The 27,823-nt window shown below is 44.0% G+C and overlaps 1 protein-coding gene across 1 annotated transcript in view; it reads right to left on the minus strand.

The window, feature by feature from the left end:
* UBASH3B (ubiquitin associated and SH3 domain containing B) overlaps positions 1–27,823 on the minus strand; it is a 764,382-nt gene that overhangs the window by 219,716 nt on the left and 516,843 nt on the right. The window contains exon 9 of the mRNA XM_078681838.1: positions 26,092–26,214. Coding sequence (XP_078537964.1) covers positions 26,092–26,214 — 123 coding nt within the window. The remainder of the gene's footprint in view (positions 1–26,091; positions 26,215–27,823) is intronic.

Genomic DNA, 27,823 nt, shown 5'->3' on the forward strand with positions numbered 1-27,823 from the left:
AATTGCATTCAAATCACACTTGTACACAGAAGCTGAACAGAAATTCAGCAACAAAGAAAAAATTGTTCATGCAGTTCAAACCGCAATAGCTAGAGAAAAAGATCAAGCTGACGGTAGACGTATCATAGTCAGAACAGCAGAATCAGCGTTTGAAGCATTAACAGCACCTTGTAATTTACCAACAACAGCATTGAATCCGAAATGGATACAATGGGTGAATTCCATTACAACGGACAAAGTATACTACTACTTTGATCCAGAACTAGAGGAATTAAAAAATCTAGAATATGAAAAAAGATATCCTCTGCCAATCGACATTCTGCCTTTACGACATTACGCCTGTGTAATTTATACAGACGGACATGCTCAACCCTCCGTTTGAGGAGAACAAGCATACAACCCCACATGTGAGATTACAAAAGAAGTGTGGCGCGGAGGTAAACTAAAACCTCTATTAACAAAGACACACTCTGTAGAAACTAATTCAGAACAACAAACTGATATTATAGCATTGAAAATGGCGCTAGATAATGCGGATCGCGAATTCCCGACACTTATAGTGTCAGATTCATATTACTGCGTCAAATCATATAACAAGGATTTGCAGACATGGATTCAAAACGGTTACAAAGACGATACAGATGCACCAATAAAGCAGAAACTGCTATGGGAACAAATAGCTCTTTTACAAAAAGAACTACCAAAGACTCACGTGACACACTCACTGAGTCATCAGCGTGATGGCGTTCACGTTGCAGGGAATTCATTGGCTGAAACAGCCACAGCGGCAGCCACTAAATCGGCTCCCGTAGATCGAAAAAAGCGTACATTAAAATACATTGACGGTGAAACAGTGCTGGCAGTGAAAACGTCATCAAAAGGCGACTGCTCAGCGTTACCGATCAAGTATCCACTCAATTATACATACATAATCGATGCAAACTCCGTCCCTTTTGCTCAAATCCCTGGAGTGGGGGATAGGGTGATTCCAAACATGGACAGGAGAAACTTGTTAATCGCAGACGCACATATGGGCGAGGGTCTCAGACACCTCAAACTAAAAGATTTTCTGGAAGAATTACAATCAAGGTACTGGTGGCCAGGCATGAGCCTGCGTCACACCATGTTTGTAAAAAACTGCCCAAACTGCAACAGAGATCGCAGTGGGGAGAGAAACAGTTTAAAACCTCGGCGGTTTACTCCAGAAAAGATCAAGAGTAAATAAGAAGGCTTGCGATTAACATATACAGGCTAGTTTACACTTATAATGTAGATCACCAGCACTCGGCTGACGTCCGGACTGTTATACAAAGATTCGCGAGTCTAAATGGCATATACGCTAAGAGCATGCTACTTTGACCATTGTTTTCACTCTAGCCTTCCAGCCTGATGGGAAACATGGCCAAATGAGCATAGCCCAGCGGGAATCTTCTCACTTCCTTCCTGAGGGTACGGGATGGTGTAAAGAAAAAACCAAGGCATAAAGCAATCTATAGCGGAAAGGATATTAGGTTCGGGAGCTGGGTGGGTCAAACATCTAATAAGTGTCCAACGTAGTCTCAATAACTTGCCAAGAAATTCTCTGAAGGGATTCAGTGCGTACGAATTATTATTTGGAACTAGGATGTTGATCTCTGACATTGATAGTCAGACTTCAGTGGTAGAAGAAAAATGCTTTGATATCAAAGACCGTTTGGCTATTTTGCAGGACTTAAACAAAACAAGAAAAGACCTGAGCAACATAAAGTTGAAACAACAGCCAACAACCACTGAAGAACCACCACCTGTCCCAGCAAGACCTGTCTGGATTCCAAAAGTCGGGGATCTAGTCAGGGAGAAGATCGCGGTAAAGAAGGAATTTGGGCCTTCTTACAGAAAAGCAGTTCCTGTCTTGTCTGTCAACGGGACAAGATCAGTTGTACTACCGCCACTTGCTGGTAAAAAGGAGAACCGAGTTGTATCCATCGACCTGGTAAAACCACAATCATGTGGCCGATAACAAACAGTAGGCCAAGTGGACTCCCAATAAGTAGCAGAACACCAAGGTTTGCTACCAGTACAGAGGTCCTAACAAAGAGGCTCATCACATTCGAAACGCCTACAGAAGAACAACAAGGACTATGCAACAATGCAATAGAACTCAGACCTCTGAAAACCCAAATAAAAACATTTAGCAGAGACACACCAATCTATAATGAAGTACCAAGTGCAAATGCAAGAAACAGTAATCCTGAACCAATTGGAACGATTGACAGAACAGCATCCGGCTACTTCATAAACTTCGATGATTCCTCTGAAGGCTTCAGTGAATCAAAGACACAGCCATCATCAAAAATCTTTAAAGATAAAGCTAAAGAACTTTTGAAACAACTGAAAGAAACATATCTGAATTTCCCCATGGATTGAATTTTGGGTGGGTTTTGGTGCATTTATCCTCATACTTTGGCTCATCATGGTACTAACTTTGGGACGCTTCATTGAGGGAAAATATGCTAAAATGGACACAGCAAGTCAGAAAATCAACTTGATCCTCAAACCACACACATCTTCACACGTCGAGAAAAGAGAACTTTCTTCAGCCAACTTCACAGCCAATCCGATACCTGGTGGGGTAGCTTGGGACAACACTGACTATGAAATTTATGGTCCGGTCGAGATCCTGAAATATCCACACCAAATTAAGATCTCCTTGAGTGACTTTGTAAAACCAAACTCATTTGCTGATGATTGGGACTTCGAAAGCATTAATAATATGATGTCTGACTTAGTAATGTCTGCTAAATTTACCAAACATGATTATTTGCAGGGTTCTACAAATTATGATAGTATGTACTGTTATAACCACTATGGTAACCATTTTTTACATAGATCTGCACAACCTAGAAATGTTTTAAATTATAATCAATGGGAACATTGTGCAACACCTCCAAAAGGGAGCTCAAGAACCGTTTACGACAAATACTCATATTTTTCAGGTTTTAACACAAGTAATGCTGAAACATTTTATTTTAAATTGTCAAACAAAACAGGGACCAAGACCATGATAACCAACACAAAATTGTTATATTCAGACTCATTCTTTGAACAAATGAATACTTTTGGTTTTGATTATTGGGACAAAAATGTTGAATTGAAAAGTGTTTGGGGTACAAAAGAATGGCAAGTACAGGGTATAGAAGCTTTGTTTAGAGCCTGCATGATCCCAGAACAAATGATATTTTTAAATTACACTGTTCAACAAACCACCTGTCTTGGCCTAGCCAAAATCAAAGATTTAAATAAACCGTCTATTCCGAAGCCAACAATGTTTAGCAACACTTCTACAGATGAAGAGATAGACGTAAACCATATATTAAACCAAAACAGAACACATCCTGATTGGAAACAGTGGTTGATCTGGCCCACAGATACTAATAACTGTCAAAACAGATTCCTGAACAAAACACAGGGGTTCAAAATGACCAGGCCAGACCCTAGATATCCTCAAAGACATCACCCAGGGATAATAACCACCTACAGTGTGGGCAAATTATGCCTTCAATGGCTACAAACTTCCACACTGGCAGAAATTAAGCAACACCTAACTTTACTTACTGATGGTGCTGACTTGCGTGATTTCACTTTGGGACCACGCAAACAGCGTCAAAAGCGTTTCATAGCAGCCTCTGTATATGCAGCATACAATGAGGCCTGGAAGGTTACTCAAATTGAAACAGCAGAGAGAATACGGGAAATTGACCGTATTAATTTGGAAAAATCACTTTCTGTAGTGGACAATGGGTTAATGACTCTGTCCTCCAGAATTTTTTCTTTGGACAGCATTGTGTCTTCAGCAATCGACATATTATCGCAGGACTTACTGTTATTACAACACGGTCAGTCACAATTGCGCTCTATTGTACAACTTGGCTGGACGTTACAAAATCTGCGTTCAGGCTATGTGCCTTGGCGTTTAATCAACACAACGTCACTATTCCAAATCTTTAACCTTACTGATAGACAAATCAGTATGGCGCAAAAGGGTGCTGATTATACAATCTTGAGCATTGAAAAACTCGAAAGATTACCAGTGACAATGTCAGAACGACCTGTCAGTGAATGGATAATACATGGGATAATAAATATTCCAATCTCGACCTTCAGGTTTCAATACTGCCAAAAATATATACAGGCTGGCATGTACGAGAAATTGGGAAAAGGATACCTTAAAACAACATGGAACCTGCCCTATTCACATGCATGTGTCAGTAATAAAGGACAGAAAGTGTTTCTTAGTGGCAACAATTGTGCGATGTCACTAAGTGGCACACTTCTGTGTAACGGAATTAGTTTGCATGGAGCCTGTGAAGGGAATTCATACAACCTTTCATGTCACCAGCAAGGCGCACCTGCAACAGAAATAGAACCATTCTTTCAAAGACTCTATAATGGGAGTTACATTCTAATTGTAGACCGCAAATGTTGTAGTCTTATGCCCGGGACTCCTTATCTAGTAACTACGATTGCGAAGGTCAAGTGCTGTGGACGCTCATTGTTCCCCAGCTCCTTCCCAGACAGGGAGGCAAGGGCATGGCCCGATTTGAAAATTACTTCTATTCGAATAGATACTTTAAGCAGAATGAAAACAGTGCTTCTTCAGACGCCTACCAGGCTCTCGTCAAAAAAAAAAACGTATGATCTACAAGTCGCAAGGACGACTGCAGAGATACATACATTATTATCAACTAATTCCCCCGTACATTTCGCGGAAATCCTGAATGAAATCTTAAATATTTCTGATACCAATGGGGTCTCAAAGGTATTTAAGACAGTATTTTCGATGGCATTAACACCATTCAAAGCCATACTGGGTATTTTTCCAGATTTTGTCCATTCGATTTTTGGTGGACTTCCCCTGATCCTGGGACTAATTGCAGGAATCCTATTTTTAGTCCTTATTTTTCGTTATGGCAACCCATGTCACAGACAAAACTCTTGCGACAAGAGAAGAAACAATCCTAGCCATTGGATACCGGGACCGGATATCAAACATCCTGGGACTCTCCCGGCTTAGAGACCTAAACATGACTTGGTTTCTATCATTTCGACCAATGTGGCAAAGATGTGTTTTACCTGTATTGAGGTGTCTGCTATGCGGAGAAGAATGCGTGTTAGACACCTGTCTGACGCTACAATCAGATGCGCCGATGGATGCAGAAACATTGTTGAGCCCGATCAAGGTTCATGCTTTGTGCTGCCCTCAAAGGCTACCAATCCTGATGACGGCATTCGTGGAAGCTTCACCACTACGATTGATGGGTAGTGAAGTTCAAGATGAAAGCATCATCGAACAGGTACGACCTTCTGTCAGTAATGCAAATCAGAATGTCAATGGAGACAATCATGCGCAAGAATGCATGATTACACCTATTTCCGAGTTAGTGGAACTTTCCCAGGAAGCTGTTGACAGTTTTTTCGAAAGCCTGAATGATATGATGTTCTCTCCAGAACAGAAATAGAGACTTTTGAGCAGGCTCGCACACGGCGTTCCCTGAATTCGGCCTTCAACATTAGAAATAAAGTCACATGAACAATTTTCCCTCCAGTTCACGGACAGCAATTTTTCAGCAGCCCCAAATATTTTTGCATATTTTTCGGGACACTATCTTCTGCTTAAAGTAAGAACTATTCTTAAAGAACTAAGGTTTCTAAAAATTTAGATAGCTTATAGATATTAGCTGCCCGCTGATACGTTCATATATATTTTATTCTGTGATGGAATGGTCTCGAACTTTTTTTCTGTATTAAGAAGCCATTTCATGTGTAATTCTCATATACCAGATAAGCAATAATGTATACAAATGCGATTACTTTGGCATTTTTCTACAGCTTGAGTGCATACAATATATGTCTGCAATTTTTCCGTATATTTGAAAAATTTCAAAATGCATTTATGTATTTTGGGGTGGTAAGGTATACACTATACTCTATAGTATGTTGTACTATGTTATACTATGCATAGATTAGTAAATATGTACATAGTTAGCGTGGAGTGGGTGTGATGTATTCCTATAGGTTCTGAATCGATCCCCCTATTCCTGACCCTATTCTGGTTAGTAAACTAACAAGTTAACTAGTAATCAGCCCATGAGGCAGAAAATCCCCATGATGCAGATACCGTTATCTGACGCAGTCACACTACGGCACAGGAACGTGTTATCTGATTAGGTCATAACGCTTGCGATCTAATTAGACAAGCGATATTCCTCCAGCCCCTGATAAGGCATACGGAGTTCTCATAACAAATCAAACCTATGACAACCTGGGCAAAACCCTGCGGCCATTGTTTTGATTTCACCGAGAACTTCAGTAAAAGAATGTGCTAACGAGCAAGTCGTATGACATCCTTATTGACGTATCTATGTCCATCCTTACGTCAATCTCGGCACCTTAAAGGTATAAATATTACCGATCTTGCCCTATGCAAACACACGCTTGGTGACGAGACGGAGCAGCCATACTTGCCGAAGCCAAGAGCAGAGCAGACCCCGCTGGCAGCAGCCCCGCCTTCCTGACGCGCTGAGAGACGCGCTGACTTCTCCTGCCGAGAAATCCAGCCCCGGCGTTTCTGGGTAGCCCTCGCAGGCAGCCTGGAATATCGAGACCAGAGAGAGAGATACCATTCCTCATTCATCCTAACTTCCAGGTACAGAACTGAATAACCCCTCACAGAGAATTCTTAAGTTATTCACTTGGCAAAAACAAACTTAACTTAAACTGTAACTTTCTATTCCCGCCCACGTATTAGGCTTAGGTCAGGTACACGGGGTAGGCGTATCTAGAAACACCAGTTGAGTACGTTTAGTCAAATGTATATGTGTATGTAATATATTTTATTCATTTTAAAACATCTTATGGCTTAGAAACCATATCAATGTTTTTACAGTATTATTTTATACTATTGCTTTTAATGTATGCACTTTACTTAACTATAAGTATTGCAATAATATCGATCCATTTCTCTTGTACGAGAAAAGAGACTGATCAATAAATAACACCTTTTTATTGAACACGCCCGTCTCTTCCTTTTCTCTACATTCTGATGAGACTAAGAATGCACGTACTGACTGAGTAAAATAAATTGCCTTTTGTTCACACGACTCTCGAGATATACTCTTGTTTAGGGGAGAGCAAAGTTGTCATGTTCTATGGTTGTCAGAAACTAAATCCCTTCTTGTCTAATCAGGGGAGTTAACTCTTTCCTGAACATTCGAGAAAGTTTCTAGTGAACTCTGAGCTAAGCTGGCAAACCCAAAACTTTAAGTCTAGTATCGACAGTAGTAGACCTAGTTAACGTCTGGTCTAGGCCTTTACTGCTGTAGGTATTATTCCAATGCGCAGAGCCTATTGGGATGATAGGAACTACACTACACAGGAGCTGTCATCAGTACTTGCGTCGTGCCGCCTGGGTTCAGTTGAATCCCTAATTCTCCTTGATCCACCCATCCTAACACTGAGGGTCCCTTCTCTGCCATGTAAAGTTTACCTTCCGCCGTGCGGCCTTTGAATTCAAATCGTAGGTGGCGAAATCCCACCATGGGAATGGGTTCCCCTGTGAAGGTGACAGGATGGATGTCCGGAGGAAGGAGGTGTGTGCCTATGATCTGTGCAAAGTCTCTGTCCCAAATACTCCATTGTATGATGGTATATGGGGACTCTGAGTCGGCCACCATGGATACTTGAATCACTCCTATGGAAAGCTCGCACAACGGTTTGCGTGTCCTGGAGCATGCATTCTATGCCCAAGATTTGGTCATCTATGCATAGTACACTGTCCTCGTCTTCTTCGCTCCTCCTTCTTCTGTTTCTGAGTCCTGCGTCACATACTTTACTGAATTCTTCCTGGGTTTGCATCTGCAGCACTTCTCGAAGAGTCCCATGATCCCGCAGTATAGGCACTTGGCTCTGAAGGCTGGGCACCGTTTGTCATGGGCTGCGTGTGCTGTACTGCCGCATCTGTAGCAATTGTTCTTACCCTCTACTTGGTGCCTGGGATTTGTGGTCGCTTTGGGTGCGTACTTCTTGGGCTGCCTAGAGCCCCCAGTGAACGACGGCTTCCGCTCCTGGGGGTGGTGTCCGTCACCTTGCTCACAGTGGCTTTACTGGCATTGTCCTTTTTAGCAGCTTCTGCGCATCGCTTCAAGAGTTCCGCCTTTTTGACCATGGCCTCTGTCTCTTTGAGAGGGGCATCACCACTGACCAATAGCTTCTCTTGTATAGACGTGTTCACCGTGTGCATGATGATTTGGTCCCGTATGAAGTCATCATGGAGTCCTCTGAATTTGCAGGTAACTGCTAGTCTCTTCAGTGCTGCCACCTAGTCCTCCACTGACTCCCCTGCGATCTGTTTCCTTTGAAAGAAGTTGAAGCGGTCTATCACGGTGCATACCACTGGCTGGTAATGGCAATCCAGGTCCTCTATGGCATGTTGGAACACGTCGTCGTCATCTTGAGGCCTAGTCTTTTTAACCAAGTTTGCATACACCATGATGCCTTCCGGGCCTAAATTGTGCAGTAGGATCTTCTTTTTCCGCTTACTCGGAAAGACTGTGTCCCCTTCGCCCTCCAGCGACGACAGATAGTTCAAGAAGTACATCTTCCAGTCTTCCCATTTCAGGGCTGGTTCCCCCAGTTTTGGCAGAAATGGAACTGGGTTTGTGAAGGAGAAGGTTTGGGCGCACATGGTGGCTTGCCTTCTTGGGGGTGCTTCGTCTGTCCTGGGCGGAGGGCTGCTCGGTGCGCTTTGCTCGTTCTGGCTGGATGTCCCTGCTTGGGACGTGAGTTCCTTACTCATGCTGCCTTGTCCTTGGTGTGCCAGGATCAGGTATCCTGCAGCTGCTTGACGTGCCCTGGATGCTGGGTGCAGGTGCCTGGTTTTGTTGCCGTTAGGACCGTGGCGCCCTCTGGAGGTGCTTCTTAGGTCACCTGCGGGCCGGGGTCTGTGTGGCTGCACGTCTGTGCTGGCCTCCCTGCGTGGCTGCTAGGTGCATGGTCACAGGGTGGTGCGGTCTTGGCACGTGGCTGTCTGGGGTTGTGCTCTCCAGGGTCTTTTCTGTACTCTCCTGGTGGGTGTGCAGTGGTCCTCACTCCTTAAGACTAGTGCGCACCTTTATCGCCTCTCCTATAGGGAAGGGGCACTGGACGTGGCTGCTTGGGGACTTGCTCCTCAGGGCTCATTGCGCGCCCTCTAGGTGTGGGGGCTGGTCCGCGCGCCTCGCCTTGAGCGCATCTGCACTGCCTCTGCCTCAGGGGGGCACCGTATTACTCATGGTTCGGCCTCCCGCTCGCAGGTCCCGGAGTGTGCTGGCCAAGTGCACCGCTTCTCTTTGGCCTTTCGCACTCTCGCCTCCCCACTGTTCGGCACCCCACGCCTTCAGGCCGATGGATGGCGGTTCTGCTGCCACGGTCCCCTCCTGGTCCCGGGGCAACTGGCGCTTCCTCGCGCCGCGTAGCGGGACTGACCTCTATGTGTCCGCCTCCCCAGCCTCGTCCCCAATTTGTAGAGAGGCGTCGGGGTAATTACGAGGCAGTCACTGAGCTAGAGTTTAAGTATTTATTATTATAAATGGGAGCGCCAGGAACAGCACCAGCTAGTATCGTGGCTGGGCTACAGTGATCCCAAAATGGTCCCTCGCGTTCCCAGTGTTCCCAGTTGTCACGTGACTGGAACACTAGAGCGCTACTCTACACATTCCTGAACAAGACCCACGTGACCACTGTTTTCTTTACATATCCATCGCCATATGGCGCTTCAAGATGAGGCCCTATGACACCAACTAGAGCACAGTAGATGTCTTTGGTATCTTTGGTCATATAAAGGGTGGCATCAGCTGGAAGCACAGATGTGTTCTGAGGGACCCCGCTTGGAATGAAAGGACAGGGCACAACCAATACTGGAGATTCAAGAGAGAATTAGCAGTCTACTTCGACAATTCAAAGAAAGACTGCCACCTCCTCGTGGTAATAGGTGCATCTTCACACCAGTAGAGATGTTTCAGTCATTAGGAGGCCTGTGTTTTTTACAACATAATCAAGTTGTTGTTTGCAAGTTCTCCAGAATATAATGAACTTGTGAGTGCTGAGATGTAAGTGATTTATGCTTGAAGGGTCAGAATAGAGCTTTAAAATATTTTGCTTGCATAAGGTACATTATCCATTAAATTATGGGTACTCACAAACTTTCTCTCGGGGGCAAAATTTACAGTGTGGTTTGTGTCTGAGGGCCATAATGGTGGGGGCGGGGTCAGTGGGGAGGGGGCGGGTTCTAGAGTAACAAAAAAACTGTGACCATGAGGTTGAACACAGGTCCCTGCAGCGGACGTCTTCATCCACTGAGCCACCAGACCCGCATAGACACATCTCTCTCTCTCTCTCTGTCTCCCTCCCTCCATCCCTTTCTCTCTCTCTCTCTATCTATCTGTCTATCTATCTATCTATCTATCTATCTGTCTCCCTCCCTCTATCTCTCTCTGTCCCGCTCCCTCCATCCCTCTCTCTCCCTCTCTCCCTCTGTCTCACTTACTCTGACTGCCTCACTCCCTCTCACTCCCTCTCTCTCCCTCACTCTCCCTCACTGTGTCTCACTCCCTTTCTCTCCTTCCCTCTCCCTCTCTCCTTCCCTCCCTCTCCTTCCCTCTCCTCCCCTCGCCCTCCTTCTCCCTCCCTCTCCTTCCCTCCCTCACTTCCCTCTCTCCTTCCCTCTCCCTCACTCCCCTTCCCTCTCCCTCACTCCCCTTCCCTCTCCCTCACACACCCTCACTCCCCTTCCCTCACCCGCACTCCCCTTCCCTCATCCTCACTCCCCTTCCCCCTCTCCCTCTTCCCCCTCTGCCCTCTCTCCCTCCCTCACTTCCCTTCCCTCCCTCCCTCCCTGTCTACCCTTCCCTCTCTCCCTCCCTCACACCCCTTCCCTCACCCTCACCCTCACTCCCCTTCCCCCGCTCCCCTTTCCCCCTCTCCGTCTCTCACTCCCCTCTCTCCCTCCCCCACTCCCCTTGCCTCACTCCCCTTCCCTCACTCCCCTTCCCTCACTCCCCTTCCCTCACTCCACTTCCCTCACTCCCCCCTCACTTCTCCCTCACTCCCCCCTCGTTCCCCTTCCCTCACTCCCTCCCTCACTCCTCCCTCACTCCCCTCACTCACCTTACTCAAATTCCCTCACTTCCCTTCCCTCACTCCCTCCCGACCCTTCCCTCACTCCCTCCCTCACTCCCCTTCCCTAACTCCCTCCCTCACTCACCTACCCTCACTCCCCTTCCCTCACTTCTGCCTCCCTCACTTCCGCCTCCCTCTCTCCCTCCCCCCTCCGCCTCCCCCCGCCTCCCTCACTCCCTCCCACTCCCCTTCCCTCACTCCCTCACTCTACTTCCCTCACTCCCTCACTCCCCTTCCCTCCCTCCCTCACTTCCGCTTCCCTCCCCGCCTCCCTCACTCCGCCTCCCTCACTCCATCACCCTCCCTCTGTCTCCCTCTGTCGACCTCCTTCCTCTGTCTGTCTCCCTCCCTCTGTCTGTCTCCCTTTCTCTGTCTCCATTTCTCGGTCACACTCTCCCTTTTTCCCTCCCTCTTCCTCTGTCTCCCACCCTTTCCCTCCCTCTTCCTCTCCCTCTGTCTCCCTCCCTTTCCCTCCCTCCCTCTCCCTCTGTCTCCCTCCCTCTACCTCCCTCGTCATCTAACCCTGCCTGTGTGTGCCCGGGCTGAGACAGCTTCCTGGGCACACACACACACACACACACACACAGCCGCACCCGAGCACTTCACAGGTCTTTAAAAGACCATTTGCATGTTAATGGGGCTTTGTAGTATTTCACCTCTTCTTAGGCCCCTGCAGCTCCACTCTAACCGTCGCTGAAATTAATCACCCAGCCCCCACAGAGCAACAGAGTCTCTCGGAGTCACGCTCCGGTTGCAGACACTCTTTAAAAATGTTTTTATAAAACACTGGTACTGCAAGGTCCATGGGCCGCCAGGGAAGGCTTGCCGGGCCGAGTACTCGTGCATTAAATAGATCTTTGTGATCCAAAGATGATTTACTGAGGCTGGCAAAGCTTTTCATGTGGATTCGTTTTGGTGACGTTTAAGAAGGCGGTGACGTAAACAATGTGATTATAATGGGATTTCATCATGTCGTTCTTCTTTGTGATTTGATTTTGCCCTCATTAAAATGTTTATAGATTATGTGCATCACAGTGGGTTTGCAAGATGCGCATTGTGGTGTTTCCCCCCTTCTTCCACGTATTACTGTTACCCTAAAGAAATCTCTATTTGTTTGAAATACTTACTCATTGTTCAGAACTGCAATCTCCTTGAGTTGGACACAATAAAAAGCAACTACTGACAGGGCCCTCATCCTCCCCTGTTAAAGAAGATAACCACCATCTGAAGGGTGGGTACAAATACTAAATGCCACGGTATGAGGTGAAATTCGGCTTTCTAGCAACTGGCAATTTTAACAAGTGATAAAATAAAGTCATTTTTGAAAAATCGGTCATGATCTAAAAATCTAGCTTTTCACTACAAAATGTGTGAGGCGCTTCGAGAATTTACGGAATGTATTATTAAATGTAATGGGTGCCCTGGAAAAATGCCAAAAAGACTTCTGACATTGTGCAGATGCTTTCCCAGAATTAGGCAGAGGTATGTTTGTGTGACCTCCGTTTTCTAAATAATATTACATTGGATCACACATTCCACCCCATTAAATGTGACACGTCGATATGTGACTGCCTTCAACGTTTTGGCATTTAAGGTTCTCTACTGCTTCCCTGGACCATATCGTCTGCCTTATCAATCAAATGGAAACCGGCTCAAGGTTTTATCCAGTAATACTGAAAAATGAAAGCTCAGGAACCAACAAGTATACAGGGACTAGAAACCTCTCTCTCGGTACATGATAGCAGAATCCCTACCTCCTGGTGACCATCAAATGCACACTGGAATTATTGGAAATCGGACGGCCCAGGGTTGCAGAATGTAAACACGTGAGCACACAATACCGTAAATACATCAGAAGGGAAGATAAAGCCTTTGAATGCCGATAAAACGATAACAAGTAAAAATCTACATTTTAACATCAAACATCTCCAACAGTGATACGGTGCCTCTCTTCTCTGAACTTGTTTCCTCCCGGTGTCATAAACCAACTTTGCATACATTTGACAAATTATCATTTTAGCAGGAATCGGAAACCACTGTACACTGACTGCTTGGGGTGAGAACTTTCTTCCAGTGGTAACTTAAAAAAGCAAACATGCTGCTGTCTGAACTTGGCAGGCATATGTTTGCGATAAAAAACTGTGGGCTGTCCGTCTTTCTGAGGTGTTTTTAAAAGTTCCAGCATGGGCCACCACATTTAAAACCAACATATGGCCATCTTGGAATGGTAAAACAACAATATAATATGGACAAAAGCATTCCATAATGGTCTCCTGGCTTAGAGGAAGTGGCCACCTGGGATGCTGCACAATGCAGATGAAATGAGCAGTCGACAAGCGACCCATCAGCACCGCCTGGAGAGTTGTAGTACCCTCTTAAGAAACATTAAACTAAAAATAGGTGAATTAAAAATAAATGATAGGAGAACTATAAAAGGAGAGAACTGAAACCCAAAGGACATGCCAACCAGCCTTGACACTAAAGTGCACACATTTTAAGGTGAATGTGCACATGTGATCAAAAAATGTCACATTCACAGGGCAAGATACTGATGTGGGCTAAACCAGTACCCCATGCAGTAGGCTGTCATGGATGGAAGCATAGTTTAAATGACCCTCAGACAGACCAACGCAGAACAGAGTTGACCCAAAGCTTACTATTTATCTACATGAATAAATATGTCTATATATATGGATGTGTGCATACATTAATGACTGTTTTTATCACAAGATCCTGGTAGACTGCTAAAAAGAGATTCTAGCAAGAATTATTACAGTGAAAATCTTCTACCATTTGGGTTTTTCAGAGGGGGTTTAGGTTACCAAAACCAAAATCCTTCTCTACAAAGGAAACCTGAAGATTTTCATGAAACAAAATACCTATCTGAAATAACAATCCACCCATTAATGCCTATTGATTTTATTGTATGCACAATCAGGGCTATTGTGCTTATCATAACTTTTCACAACAGACAGATCACACCTATGCCATCAGAAACATTTGTTCCTAATGAACAGTCATCGTCCCAGCTGTTTTCATTAGTTTGTCACCATAACCAACTAAGCCATCCCATTGCTTAAGCTTAAAATTCGAGGACAAATTACACCTCTAGATATTGGATGCTGTATCACACAAAGTGACTAGGGGGCACAACGGGTGTTTGCAACAACTTTACACACCCCAGAGGTACTTTGGTATTACAGAAGGGGCTGCAGACGTTTGCGGGCCCCTTCTGTAATACTGAAAGCGCTGGCGCACATACAGCGCCAGGGCTTACTCAAGAGGGCGTTCCCTCATTTGTATGGAGGCGTTGTCTCATGCAAGAGGGAATCCCTTTGCCTCTTCGCCCATGCCGCATTATAGACTGGGCCGCAGAGGCAAAGAAGCTGTTAGGAGGTGCACTGACAGTGTGCCACCTAAAAGGTATCATTACGCTCCCTGATAGCAGCCCTCAGTAGGCGGGAGAGGAGGTCCCCAGACATCCCCTTGCAGGTGGGTGCAGTCACTAACTGCACCCGCCTGCAAGGGGATCTCTAATCCCCCTTAACAATGCAGGTGGATTTCAGCCTGCCCAGAGAAACATGGAGTGGCTGCTTCAAAGCCGCTCTGTTTTTCACCTGAATAAACCGCTCCCAGGGCAGTGTGATTTCACGGCTGCCCTGTTTTAAGGTTCACCGAGCAAAAACAGGGAAAGTGCACCCTATACATAATAGGGCTCAAGGTGATGTCTACACAAATGACCCCTTCCTCTCCCTACATGCTGTAAAGACAGATATTTTCTTATATATCATACTCAGAGCTGCCTGTACATCCACTTTAAACAATTTCCTACCACCTCCTAACATTCACTCCACTAGCAATATTGCTGTCCTCATCAACTCCGAAGATATTATTGTCTAGACTATACAAAGAGGTGCAGAATAACGCATCAGTATGCTACACTACGGCAAGACAAAAATGACAGCAAACATAGACTGACACAGGCACTCTCACCTAATTATCAATTGTGGTTAATACACTTCAAATACCTCCACAAGAACTGCTTCTGATGCAGTTTGGCTGATGCAGACTTCATATACCTGGTGTGATAGTTCCCAAATGGTAACACTAATAGATATAGTGGGCAATGAAGTGCCACAATCTATAGATATAGCTCTGGTGGGCAAATCAAAGACTTACTCCATCATCAAACTGCAAGCTTATAGCACTGGCTGTGCTGCTGGCGAAGAGGTGGGTGGTGTAACATTGGGGCTGGGGCTCACGAGGAGACCAATACACTTTCAGACATCCAATATGGGTTCAGGAAGGTGTTCAGGATGGAGGATGAGTGCCTTGACCTCTCCCTTTTGCTGGACAAGTATACTATCGCCAAAAAGGGCTCTTTATTTTGTTTTTGTTTTGTTACCTGTCCAGTTCATTTGATTGTGCGTCTCAAAGTAAGTTTGTGAAGTATTATGGAAGATCTTGGCGTTGATAGATCCATAATAAATCCCATCAGGGAAATTTGTTGCAACTATAATGCCTCAGTCAGTTTTGGCCTGGGGAGGGGGGAATGCTTGGAGTCGTTTAGTGTCCATAGAGGTATCAGGCAAGGTTGTGTCCTTGCACTCGTCCTTTTCACTCTTTACATCAACCAGCTAGAGAGGGAGTTGATTTGACATGCAGGGAAATACCCCAGATTGGACTGCACCCAAAACCATCTTTGCTGTATGCGGATGACGCTGTCTTTATGGGTTGCACTCCTGTGGCGCTACAGCGTCTTTTAGACCAGTTCTCAGGCTTTATGGGAGGGCTGGATCTGAAAGTTAATATAAGTAGAATCTTTGCTGTGTCTTGTAGCTCTAGCTCAAAACATATTTATAAACCGAAACTATTCTTGAACTCCAAGCCTTTTCAAGACAGGAGTGATTTTATTTGCCTTGGTGTGACCTTTAACTACAAAGGTTCCTAATACCTGAAGCAGGGGATTAAAAATAGCTAGTTTGCCAGGAGCATCAATGTTCTCTTCTGTTTTGCTGCAAAATTTGGTAAAAGATCTATTTGTCACATGTTGGCAGTCTATTAGGCAAAATGTTCGAAGGGATATGGGGCAGGAGTCTGGGAAATTCATAAAGCAACTATGCTGCAGGCTACTGAAAATAGATTCGCCCATCATTTTGCCCTCACTCCCCTAGGTACTGCTACCTTCATCTGCCTCGAGAAGTTAGGGCTATTTCCACTGGAGGTTAAAATACAGACACGTCCACTCATGTTGTGGCACCGAGCCTGGACCAACGAGTCCATGCCATTAAATAGATCAATAATTAAGGACTGTCTGTCTTTGGACCGTGGTCTTGAGATTTCATGGCTGAGGGAAGTTAGGGATACAGCTAATGCCAATGCCCAAACAGGATTTGTTTGAAGACCCCACAACTCTAGTGGGCAAAAGGGCAATGAGGCATATGTTATAAACTGTATGGGGATGTGAGGTGGAAAAAAGTCACAACACTGCCTTCTGTCATTTCATAATCTCACTGGCCCTCATTGATTGACCCTTTTCTGCTGCTTAATGCACAGCACTATCATCCTTTTGAGGTTTAGATTAGACATAGGATAGTTGCCTTTCCCTATTGTAATAGCTGGGAGCGTAACCTCGACTTGTGCTCTTGTGACCAGGTTTCTCCACAAAACACTTTATATATAATGGTTTTTTGTAGTTTTTACTCTAAACCTAGATCTTGCAATATCAAAGCACGCCTGAATAAATATTCTATGAGACATTACACACAGGCACTTTATTTCCTTCAACATTTACCATCCGACCAAATAATCGCAACAGTCTATACTTATCACGGATTTGTGATTAAGACTTGGAAGATGTATGAGCATGACTCTAGGTGACATGTCAGGGCCTATTGTGATCTGTAGTGCTATGCTATGATGTTCTTTGTGATTTTTTGCATTAGTAGGAGCACATAGCGGACGCATTTACTTGAGGTTTTTGTTCTCCGCTCTTTGCACTGGTCATTAGATCAATAGTGTATCTATTTGTGCAGGAGGTTCTTGAACTAGAATTTGTACTTTTCAATAATATTAAACCATTTTTAATTTTGATGATTGCTGAAACTTGGAGCTGCCAAAGTTTTATGTTGTCTATAATTATATTAACTTCCATCACATCTCGTCAGCTCCCATCGATGGACCTCAGCCCTTATTCCTACTTATTGCACAGCACTATCAGGACTTTATCATTTTGAGGCTTAGATTAAGTCCATTCCATGGGATAGTTGCCTTCCCTATTGTAATAACTTGGTGCATAACCTCAACTTGTGCCCCTGTGACCAGATTTCTCTATAAAGTATTTTACATATGATGTTCTTTTGTGGTTTTTATTTTAAACCTAGATTTTGCATTAATAATGCCCTCCTGAATAAACATTTATTCAGATACTGTATAACTGCACCTTACCGCTTTTAAAGTGTCAGAATCTAGCGAAATAATAGCAACAGCTTATACTTATCCCTAACCTGTGATTGAGATCAGAAAGACTTATGAGCATGACTTTAGGTGACAAGTCACGGCCTATTCTGATTTGTGATGCTACCCTGAGATGCTCCTCGTGACCCTGTGCACTAGTAGCTGTGCATAGCAGACCCTTTTACTGAGGTTTTCTCCACTCTTTGCACTCGCTGCTCTATTAATATGTCTGTTTGGGTAGGAGGGTCTTGAAATTTAATTTGTACATTTGAACATTATCAAATCACTTTTAATCACCATGATTGGTGAAACTAGGAGCTCCAAAATGTTATATTGTGTTTTAATGTATTAACCTTAACCTCATGTACTGTTTTAACTTTTCCTGATATTATTGTATTGTAATGTATTAAATTCTACTTTTACGGCCTAGTATGCATGAATACATATTTAGGCCTATAGCCTTTATCATTGGCTTATCACCATAATCAACTGAAGACTACTGTACTGAGCCTAAGCTTTCCATAAGGCAAACATCAGGCATGCAGTCATAAAATTACAAATGTATACAAAATTTCAGTTGGCAAAAGCAAAATAATCTCCCTCCTAACAGCCTAACAAGGAATATTGTAGTGCATATCTTCTATCCCCACAGTTGGTTTGGGTGGATCATCAACACCAAAACCCTTGCTGATCATAGTAATTGAGTATGTGAGATTCTGTGTATTAAAATACCTGCCTACAGGCTTTAGAACAGTGTAATAACAATCCATCCTAAAAGCAATTGTCTTTTAACACATGCTTTTTACAATAAGTAGTTCAGGCCTACTGGCTTTGTCATAATGTTTTATAATAAGCAGACCAAACCCATGAAATCTGGGATAACTTTTTCCAATGAACCGATGAAGCTTATACCCTTTACCATTGGTTTCACACCTGACCCAATATCGGCTTTTTCAAATGCACATAAGCTGGCAACCATCATGCATACAGTTATATAGTTACAAACATCTAGAAAAACTACAGCTTGCAAACCAATATACAACCCCTCTCACCAGGGCCTAACAAGAATCATTACAGTGACAATAATCATGAGGGTACAAGTAAAAGAATACCTGTCTGTAACTTTGTAACTCAATGTGACAATAACCATCTGTTAAAATCTTAATAGCTTCAAAAAATGCATTTCACACCAAATAAGCTTGACCACTTACCTTTGTTATAATGGTCCATAATAAGCAGACCAGACGTATGGCATTGAACATAAAGTTTCCCAGTGCACTAATCTGGCCTACAGCTTTTCACCATAACCATCTCAGGCAACTAATATTGATTGGAAGCTTTTCCACAAGGCAACCATCAGGCACATAGTCATAAAGAACAATTTACTTAGCATTGGTAACACTCTTTCTGGTAGAAATTGTATCTAGCCATAGATTCCTCACCTTTTGAACATTCCCCAGGCGTCAGACTGGATCCAGAAACTTTTCAGAAGTACCTCTGTGCACCAGAAGGTCGTGCCTTGTGGCGCCACACTGATGTCGTTATACTCAGGAAATGACAATCAGGGTCTATATAGGTGCCATTCCCGCATGCTGATGCCAATTGCTTTTGAGATTGGCAGCGCCACCAGATGCAGAGCACGAAAAACAAATTAATAGACAGAGTGCAGATTCCTACACTTGGAATTATTGAAGGATAGAGTCCAACCACAGAACAGGAAGGAGGGGAGGGTCAGTGAGGAATCTGCGGCTAGATTGTACAAATAGTCCAGAAAGAGAATTACCAAAGGTAAGTAACTTGTTCTTCTGGTAGATTTCTAGCCGCAGATTCAACACCTGGTTCTGTGGATGGACTGAACAAGAAAGTCCTGCAGTACAGAGCAGGCAAAATGCCCCTCTCAGCAAACCTGACTTTCCAGGCAATAGTGCTTAATGAACATATGGAGGAACGCTCATGTAGCCTTCTGGCAAATGTTTAAAACAGACCCTCTACATGTTAGGACAGTGGTAGCATCTTTGGCACTGGTAAAATGTGCACACATTCCTTCCGAAACTGCTTTTTCACAAGTGCATAGCTTATCCTTATGCAGAGCATGATCCATCTGGAGATGGTACACTTCTGCACTGCCTTGACTTTTTAGTTCCAGTAAACCCCACAAAGAGCTGTTTGTCTATCTGGTGTTCTTTGGTAGGATCTAAGTAAAAGCTCTGCACTCTCTTGGGGTCCAAGTGATGAAGTGTCTCCTCTTGACTGACGTGGAATGGTGTCACAATTTTCAGCAGGAAAGATGACTGTCTGGAGAGCCAGTTTGTCTTGGAAGAAGGAAGTGTGTGGTGGATATACACAAAGAGCCTAAAGCTCACTCATATGTCGAGTCGAGGCGATGGCAATGAGAAACACAATCTTGATAGAAAGGAGTCAAAAATGAAAGCAGTGAAGTGGCTCGAACGGAATGCACATCAAATAAGGCAAGACCAGATTAAGGTCCTTTTGGGGCATAACAAAAGGGGAAGGGGGTAAAGTGTTGCTGCCCTTTCAAAAATTGCATCGCAGTCGGTGACTTAAACAACAAGGGCTGTTCTGGTAACCTTAAGAAGGCTTAAAGTGCCAAAGAGAACCATTAACTGTGCCTAAAGCAAAGCCTTGCTAGGCAAGAGATAGAATGAATAACAGAATGTCAGATAACTGGGCCCAGAGAGGGATAATCTGGGGTGTGCCATACCAAGCCACAAATGTATCCCAACAACTAGTGTATACAGTTTTCGTTGAGGGACTCCTGGCTACCAAGATAATACCAACCATCTCAGGTGGAAGGTTGAAGGTGTTTAGCTATTGCTGCTCAATCTCCATGCATAAAGGTGGAGATTGCAACGGTTCGGGTGTAGAACCCTGTCCTGTTGCTGTGACAGCAAGAGTTCTGGATACTATACTCTCCATGTCCAATCCAAAGTCAGGATATTTTAGAATGGTTTTTGAGTTTTTAGGTCATTTGTAAGGCGCAGGACTTAAGTGAGGTGTTTAAGGTAGCTTCCTTAATGAGGTGCATGCCATTGGAAGGGATAGCGATCATTGAGCGAATAAAGGAAACTTTCATTAAGTGGTTAGTACCTGCAGAGATTCCGTGACTGCAAGAGAGCAGATGGAGTTCTGTTTGAGATTTGGATTCATGGTGTATTGCGTGCTTGGTATGAGTGGGCAAGAGGGATGGAGGGCAAGGATTATCAGTCCCTAACCAGTTGCTGCTGCTAGAGTGACTCAAGGAGAAGTGCTCTACCCCACCTAGCCAATACTTGTTTGATCGAACAGAGAGGGATACAACAATCTTGCCATTTTAGCTGATAAGTGGTTAGCTAACATGGTTCACAAAGGGCTGGAACAGCACAATTTTAAGTCAAAGGAGAACAAGAACTCTCCACAGTCTGGTTCCAGACGGAATGGTAAGACCGGGAAAATGTTCATGGGTCTCGAGGCGGGCCCAGGAAATAATCAAGTGGTAATGGTATATTTGGGAAGGAGCTCCTTGAGAAGGGAAAGCAAGGAGGCCCCTCTAAGTCCAAGGTGATGACTTGTGATAAGTGCCACAAGGTGGGACTCCACAAAAGAGACTGCCAAGAGAAGGAACTTGACCCAGAGACACCTGTGATAGCAAGCATGTTACACGTGGGTGATGTTACCAGAGAGGGACCGGTTGCCCTCAACCTAGTAGCTATGGACATTTGGAGAAAGACCAAAATACCCTGAAGCGCATTTAAAAAAAAACAACGAAACGAGGGCTTCCGCGCTTTGTTTAAAAAAAGCCCCCGGGTGGGCCAGGTCCCAGGGGCACTGCCAATTTATTAGCGGGGCTCGCGGGAGCCCCCGCAGCCCCAGGGACCGCCACCTCCCCAGGGCTTTATTGATTATGTTACGGGGGACGCAGCCCCCGCTAGCCACGGGGACCGCTACCTCCCCGGGGCTAATTTTAATATATGCAAGGGGGCACTGCAGCCCCCTGCAGCCCTGGAGACCGCCACCTCCCCAGGTTTGAAAAACAAAATGTGTGGGGGGGGTCCCATACCTGGTGAAGTAGTTGGCTCCCAGGGACCCACAGGATTGAAGGGAACTTAATCCCCCTGGCGCGTTGTAAATTGGGGAATTAGGCCACCTTCAATCCTGAGAGTCCCTGGGGGCCAACTAGCCCACCAAGTACCCCCAGTAAGTGCCACAGAGCTGCGTTGCAGAGTGGTGGTCCGAGGCCACAAACCTTTTTACACCTCTCTGCAATGCAGCTCTGTGGCACTTACTGGAGGTACCTGGTGGGCTAGTTGCCCCCCCCCACGGACCCTCAAGATTCAAGGAGATTTAATAGGGAAGTTATAGTTAGAAATTTGCCTTTAAAAAACCTTTGACATTCACTGTAAAAAAAACACGTTTCAGGGACGTTATAGTTAGAAATTAGCATTTAAAAAACCTTTGAAACTCACAGAAAAAACGATTGGTTTCAGGCACGTTATAGTTAGAAATTAGCATTTAAAAAACCCTAGAAATTCACTGAAAAAAAACATAGGTTACAGGGACGTTATAGTTAGTTTAACATTTCACTCGTACAAAACCAGAGAAATTCCGTTGTTATAATTAGTTCAGCTAACTATAACTCGTGCCCCCGCAGTGCACTGCTGATGACATCACATATTACATCATTCATGACATGGTCAGTGACATCACTGATGACATCACTGATGACATCTCAAATTACATCACTGATGACATCATCCACGTGCAAATCTGATGCACCACCTCACACCCAAATATAACCTTTGATACACCCACTCTAAAATACAGACTACTATTTTTGAAACCATCGACCCAACAATAGCAGTTACTACATAGGCACTCACTGATTCCTCGGTCTACACACACATCCACTCATTCACCCATACAATCACTCATACATGCAGTCACTCATCAATACAACACTATCATATGCACTCATACACCTATACAGACACTCGCACACCACTACTCATCCAGAATTACTCACATACCTAGTCAGTCATGCAAAGAATCAATCACACTTCCATTTACTCACCTATACAGTTATACACACACCACATCACTTATTCGAACAGAAACAAACGCATACTTACTCTCTTATACAATCACTGATACAAGTACACACTCATCCATACATTCGCTCTCACTATCACTCACTCTCACGTATAGTCATTTATATACTCCAACACTCACATATACTGCCTTTCATATACGTAGTTACTCACACATATACCACTGAGACATCCATTCACTCACCAACACAGCCATACGCATACTCACTCTCCCATACAGCCCTTCACAGACACACTCTTTAACCCATACACCCAGTGATTCACCTACTCACACATCTATGCACAAAGTAACACATCCCCCACCCACACAAACACTCAGGCTCTCATTCAGACACGCAGGCAACCAATCAATAACCCATATAGACACTCATGTAGGTACTCACCAACCCATGCAACAGCTTACACCACAACAGACACACTGATACAGACATTCACACAGTTTAGTCACTAACCCATGCATTCAGTAAGACACATTTAAACACTCACTTATACAGTCAAGCACCTACTAAATCCTCCATCCAGACACTTACACACCCACTCATTCTTCAATACACCTAGGCATATATATAAATATATATATAAAACATATTTACACATTATAGAAACACAGTCACTGGATGATGTCACCAGTGATGTCGTCAGTGATGTCATTTGAGATGTCATCAGTGATGTCACTGACCATGTCATGAATGATGTAATATCCGTCATCAGCAGTGCATTGCGGGGGCGCGAGTTATAGTTAGCTGTCCTAACTATAATGGTGGAATTTCTCAGGTTTTCTACGAGTGAAATGTCCAACTAACTATAACGTCCCCGTAACCTATGGTTTTGTCAGTGAATATATATATATATATATATATATATATATATATATATATATATATATATATACATATACATATACATATACACACATATATATATATATATATATATATATATATATACTAGCAGCCCGTCCCGACGTTGTCCGGGTATGAACTGTTATATGTGTAATGTTTGTAATATTAAATGTGCTCTGATGTTGTGTGTTTTTAAATGTATGTTGGAATTGTGTGTTATGCAGCATGAGGTAAGTATGACAAAATAAAAGAGTAATTCTTCCACGTGTTGTTTTACATCTGCCTATAGCCAAAGGTGATGTTTTAATGTTTTAGTAAAGTATTAGTCCGGTTGTGCATGCACTGTTAGTAACAGCGTTGTTCATATGTGGGTCCTTAGCTGTATTAGCTTGTCGTTCGTTATCTGTGGAGTGTGTTGGTTATTGAAGTTATTGTGTGTAGGCTGACATTGCCCGGCATGCCCCCGTGTTTGCGAGGGCTGGTTGGAGGCCCCGTCTGCGCCCCGGACTAAATTGCAATAATGAAGGTGCTTAAATGGTGTTCTAGGCTGCCTGCCGTGAATGTCCGCTGGAGCCGTTGGTGCGCCGTGAATGTGTGCGCTGATGAAAGGCGCGCCCCAGAAGGGTGACGTCGCGTACTGAGAACACACATTGCTGACGAAAGGCGAGCCCCTTTTCATGTTCATTTTGGTGCCGGCCCCTCTGAAAAGTTTTACGGCCACAAAGGCTGTGCCGCAGTATCTGTGATTAATGTTGCCTGAATGTGAAATGCTTCGCAGCTTTGTGTTTCTACAGGTACGTGTCAAACGCGAAGGTGGATCGTGAATGGGCGCACACATTAAAGGCGCGCTAGTGAAGTACGCGGCCATTTGCCCCTCTGACAATGCTCTTGGCACGCCCCTCTGGTGCCTGTCAATGCTGCACACCCACAAACTAATAATGTAGTGCTGTTGTGCCACGCCCCACGCCCCTCTCTGAATGCTGCAAGTGTAGTGTAGTTAGTTTGACACGCCCACGCCAACGCCCAAGTGTACTTTGACACGCCCACACCAACGCCCACAAGGGACTACTTTACCCCTAAGGTTCTTTGACCTTTGTAATGTATATGGTGCCCAGTTGTATAGCCTATGTCCATATGCTGCATCTCCCCTTTCCAATGCAGTATTGGGTGTTGTGATTGGTGCTGTACTTCTTGAGTTTACCCGCCTCAAAGGTTTCAGCTCTCTCTTTATAATAGTAGTATAGATATATATAAATATATTACCTTATCCACCCTAATCCCTATACTCAACCACACCTAAATCCTAAATATACCCTTACCACCCAGTCCCACTATTCACCTTAAACCCTAAAAATACCTTTGGCACCCAAATACCCTTACCACCCTAATCCCTAAAACTACCTTTGCCACTAAAATACCCTTACCCACCCTAAACCCTGAAATTCCCATGCCACACACCCTCGTAACACCCCTAACCTCTGAAACTACCTTTGCCACACAAATACCCTTACCCACCCTAAACCCTAAAACTACCTTTGCGACTCACATACCCTTACCCACCCATAAACCCTATTTATATATATACTTACCTGGCCTATACTTACTATTCTGTTTTAAAGCCATGCGTGGTTAAGGCATATTCGTGGTGAAGGCAATGCGTGGTAAAGGCATTGCGTAGTGATGGGTGCATGGCGAAGGTTTTGTGCCTTAATGACCGCGTTGTAAAGATTATTTTCCTTCTGAAATAGCTTCTTCAAAATATAGAGCCCATTAAGCTTTGGGAGCCAAAATGATAAAACCTTTCTGACTCGAGCTATTTAATGTTCTTGGTGTTAGATTAAGGCAGTGCTTGCTCCAAACCCCTTTTAGTACTGTATCATGAAACAAGATTCTGGAGGTGGTAGTGTCTGAGAACATTCATGCATATCTGTTGCGTGCCGTTTTGCATGGTAGTGATGTGTTCTGCTGTTTTTTATATTGCTGTGTTTCAGTGCAATTTTAATGTGATTTTGTTGAATTGTATTGCAGCTGTTGTGCGGCATTGTGTTTAGGCTCTTTTGTTGTGATGTGCCCTAGTTTGTTTCTAATTTAATTATAATAGTTCTTTATGTATGTTTTTTAATGCTATGTTCTATTGTTTACTTTAGATAAGTGCGAAAATGCTGCTATTCCCAGCCAAAAGCAGCATTACTTTAAAGTTCCCATGGGAAGCAACCAATTACCGCAGATTAGGGTGGCAAAATACCACTGTTCCAGCTCTTCCAATACTAAATGCCCCAGTCAGCCCCAAACTGTGGCAGAGTCTTCGTTTAAATTGAGCACGAGTGCTCGCTGTATGTGATTCAGCCTGTGTGAAAAAAACATGTTAAAAAATAATTCCATTCAAGGAATAAATATAGCAAAGCTTTGCATACCAAGCTGTTAATTAGGTGTACTACAAGTGTACATTGTGTCGTTACTATATACATAGTGTTTTTATTTTGCTTCAGACTCACCAACTAGTCTCGCTTGCGTACATCCAAACACGGTTATTGGTGCATCCTTCTCATAATCTCGGTAACCACCGCTTCTCTGAGGTAACGTCTGCATCATATTCAGGTTTGTTCGCACATACCGACCTGGGAAGGCAAACCACATAAATGTGTGCTTTGGAGGAGCAAACAGCGCAATAGTGATGAGATTGAATGGTTTACACAGGCATTCTGATCTAAGCACATGCGAGTGCTGCTCATTGTCAATCACTTAAATTTTATTCCACATAAAATGCGATTTTGTGATCCAAAATGATGAAGCCATTGAGCCTAATAAATACACTCCTGATGTGGTCTTTCATCGCAACTGTTCTGTCTATAATTATCTTTTGCGATTTTTAAGGACTTTAGGGCTCTAAATTCTTTTACCCTGTTTAATCTACTAAAAAAACATAACACCAAACTTAAATCTCCTAAAAATTTACCAATTCATCCTGCATGATTCCTTTCACTTTTAACTGAATGCACTACTTTCATTGAAAATTGCAGCACCCGAAATGTAATGTTTTATTTTTTATCACTTTAACATTTTTTTATGTATTGTGGCCATGTTGGAATAATTATTTTTTTGCTTTAAGAAAAATATAAAAAGATGGCGGGTGCGTGTGCACATGCACGCGCTCTTGACATCTGTGAATGGGTTTTCTTAAAGAAATGCAGCAGTCATCTTTGAGTTGGGGCGGGAGGAGGTTAGATGAGGGGACGGAGAGAAGGCTGCTGGGAATATTGAAATGTGGTTTAAGTGGGAGTGGAGCAAGTTGACTGTGCGGTGGGTGGGGGAAGGTGAGGATGCAGGGGTTGGAAGTGGGTGGAAAGTTGATAGCTGGAGTAGGAGAAAAGGCACAAAAAGTAAGTGGCTCAGCTATAATGTGCAGCTGCAAATATTCATGTACAGCATCTGGCGTTACTGCCAAAAACAAATAAATATAAAGTTGGATGGGAATACAGGAGAGAGCGCTCTTAACTAGAGTGCTAAAAGGAAATTAAACAATAGTAACCACATATCACCTCTGGAAGGATGCAAGTTATCCAGTCAAAATGGTCATAACAAAGCTATGTACAAGGGCGCAGGACAAAAACAAGAATTGGGAGGAAAGCCATCGAATAAGGAGCAGCAAACTGAGGTACATAAGAAAGCCTTCCAATAATAAGCAATGGGCTGCTCCAATGCCCACTCTATGTACATAACTAAAATTAAACTGTCTTTAGGTTGTGACATAAAAACAAATAAGAATTCAAAAATGGATGCTGCATGCTCATTGTAGCTATCCATCAAATTATACCCACCTGTCACTCAATGAGCTTCTCAAAAAATGGTGGCAGAGGCTTTTTGGTCCAAACACCCGAAAGCTGAACCTTCTTGTAATCTCAATTCCAGTAAAAAACTAGATGAAAATCCTATAGGATAGCCCTCAAATTCCTACTATTTGAACATCTACTTGAACTGAGATGTGAACTCATGCATTGCACTGCGTCGAGTTGCATCAGTTCAGATGGGCCCATCAATCAGGAACTCCAAAGTGCTGTGTCGAGTTGCACCATGCCACGCCAGTTCCCAAGAGTTCATCGATCAGGAGCTGCGAGATGCTGCGATGCGATGTCCTGTGTCGAGATGCGTTACGCTCCTTTGGTTACAATGAGGCTGCCAATCAGGAGCTGTGAGGTGCTGCAATGTGAAGTCCTGATTCCCCCAGCC

This window comes from Lissotriton helveticus, chromosome 3_1 (assembly GCF_964261635.1).
Source record: "Lissotriton helveticus chromosome 3_1, aLisHel1.1, whole genome shotgun sequence".
NCBI classification, from domain to species: Eukaryota; Metazoa; Chordata; class Amphibia; order Caudata; family Salamandridae; genus Lissotriton; species Lissotriton helveticus.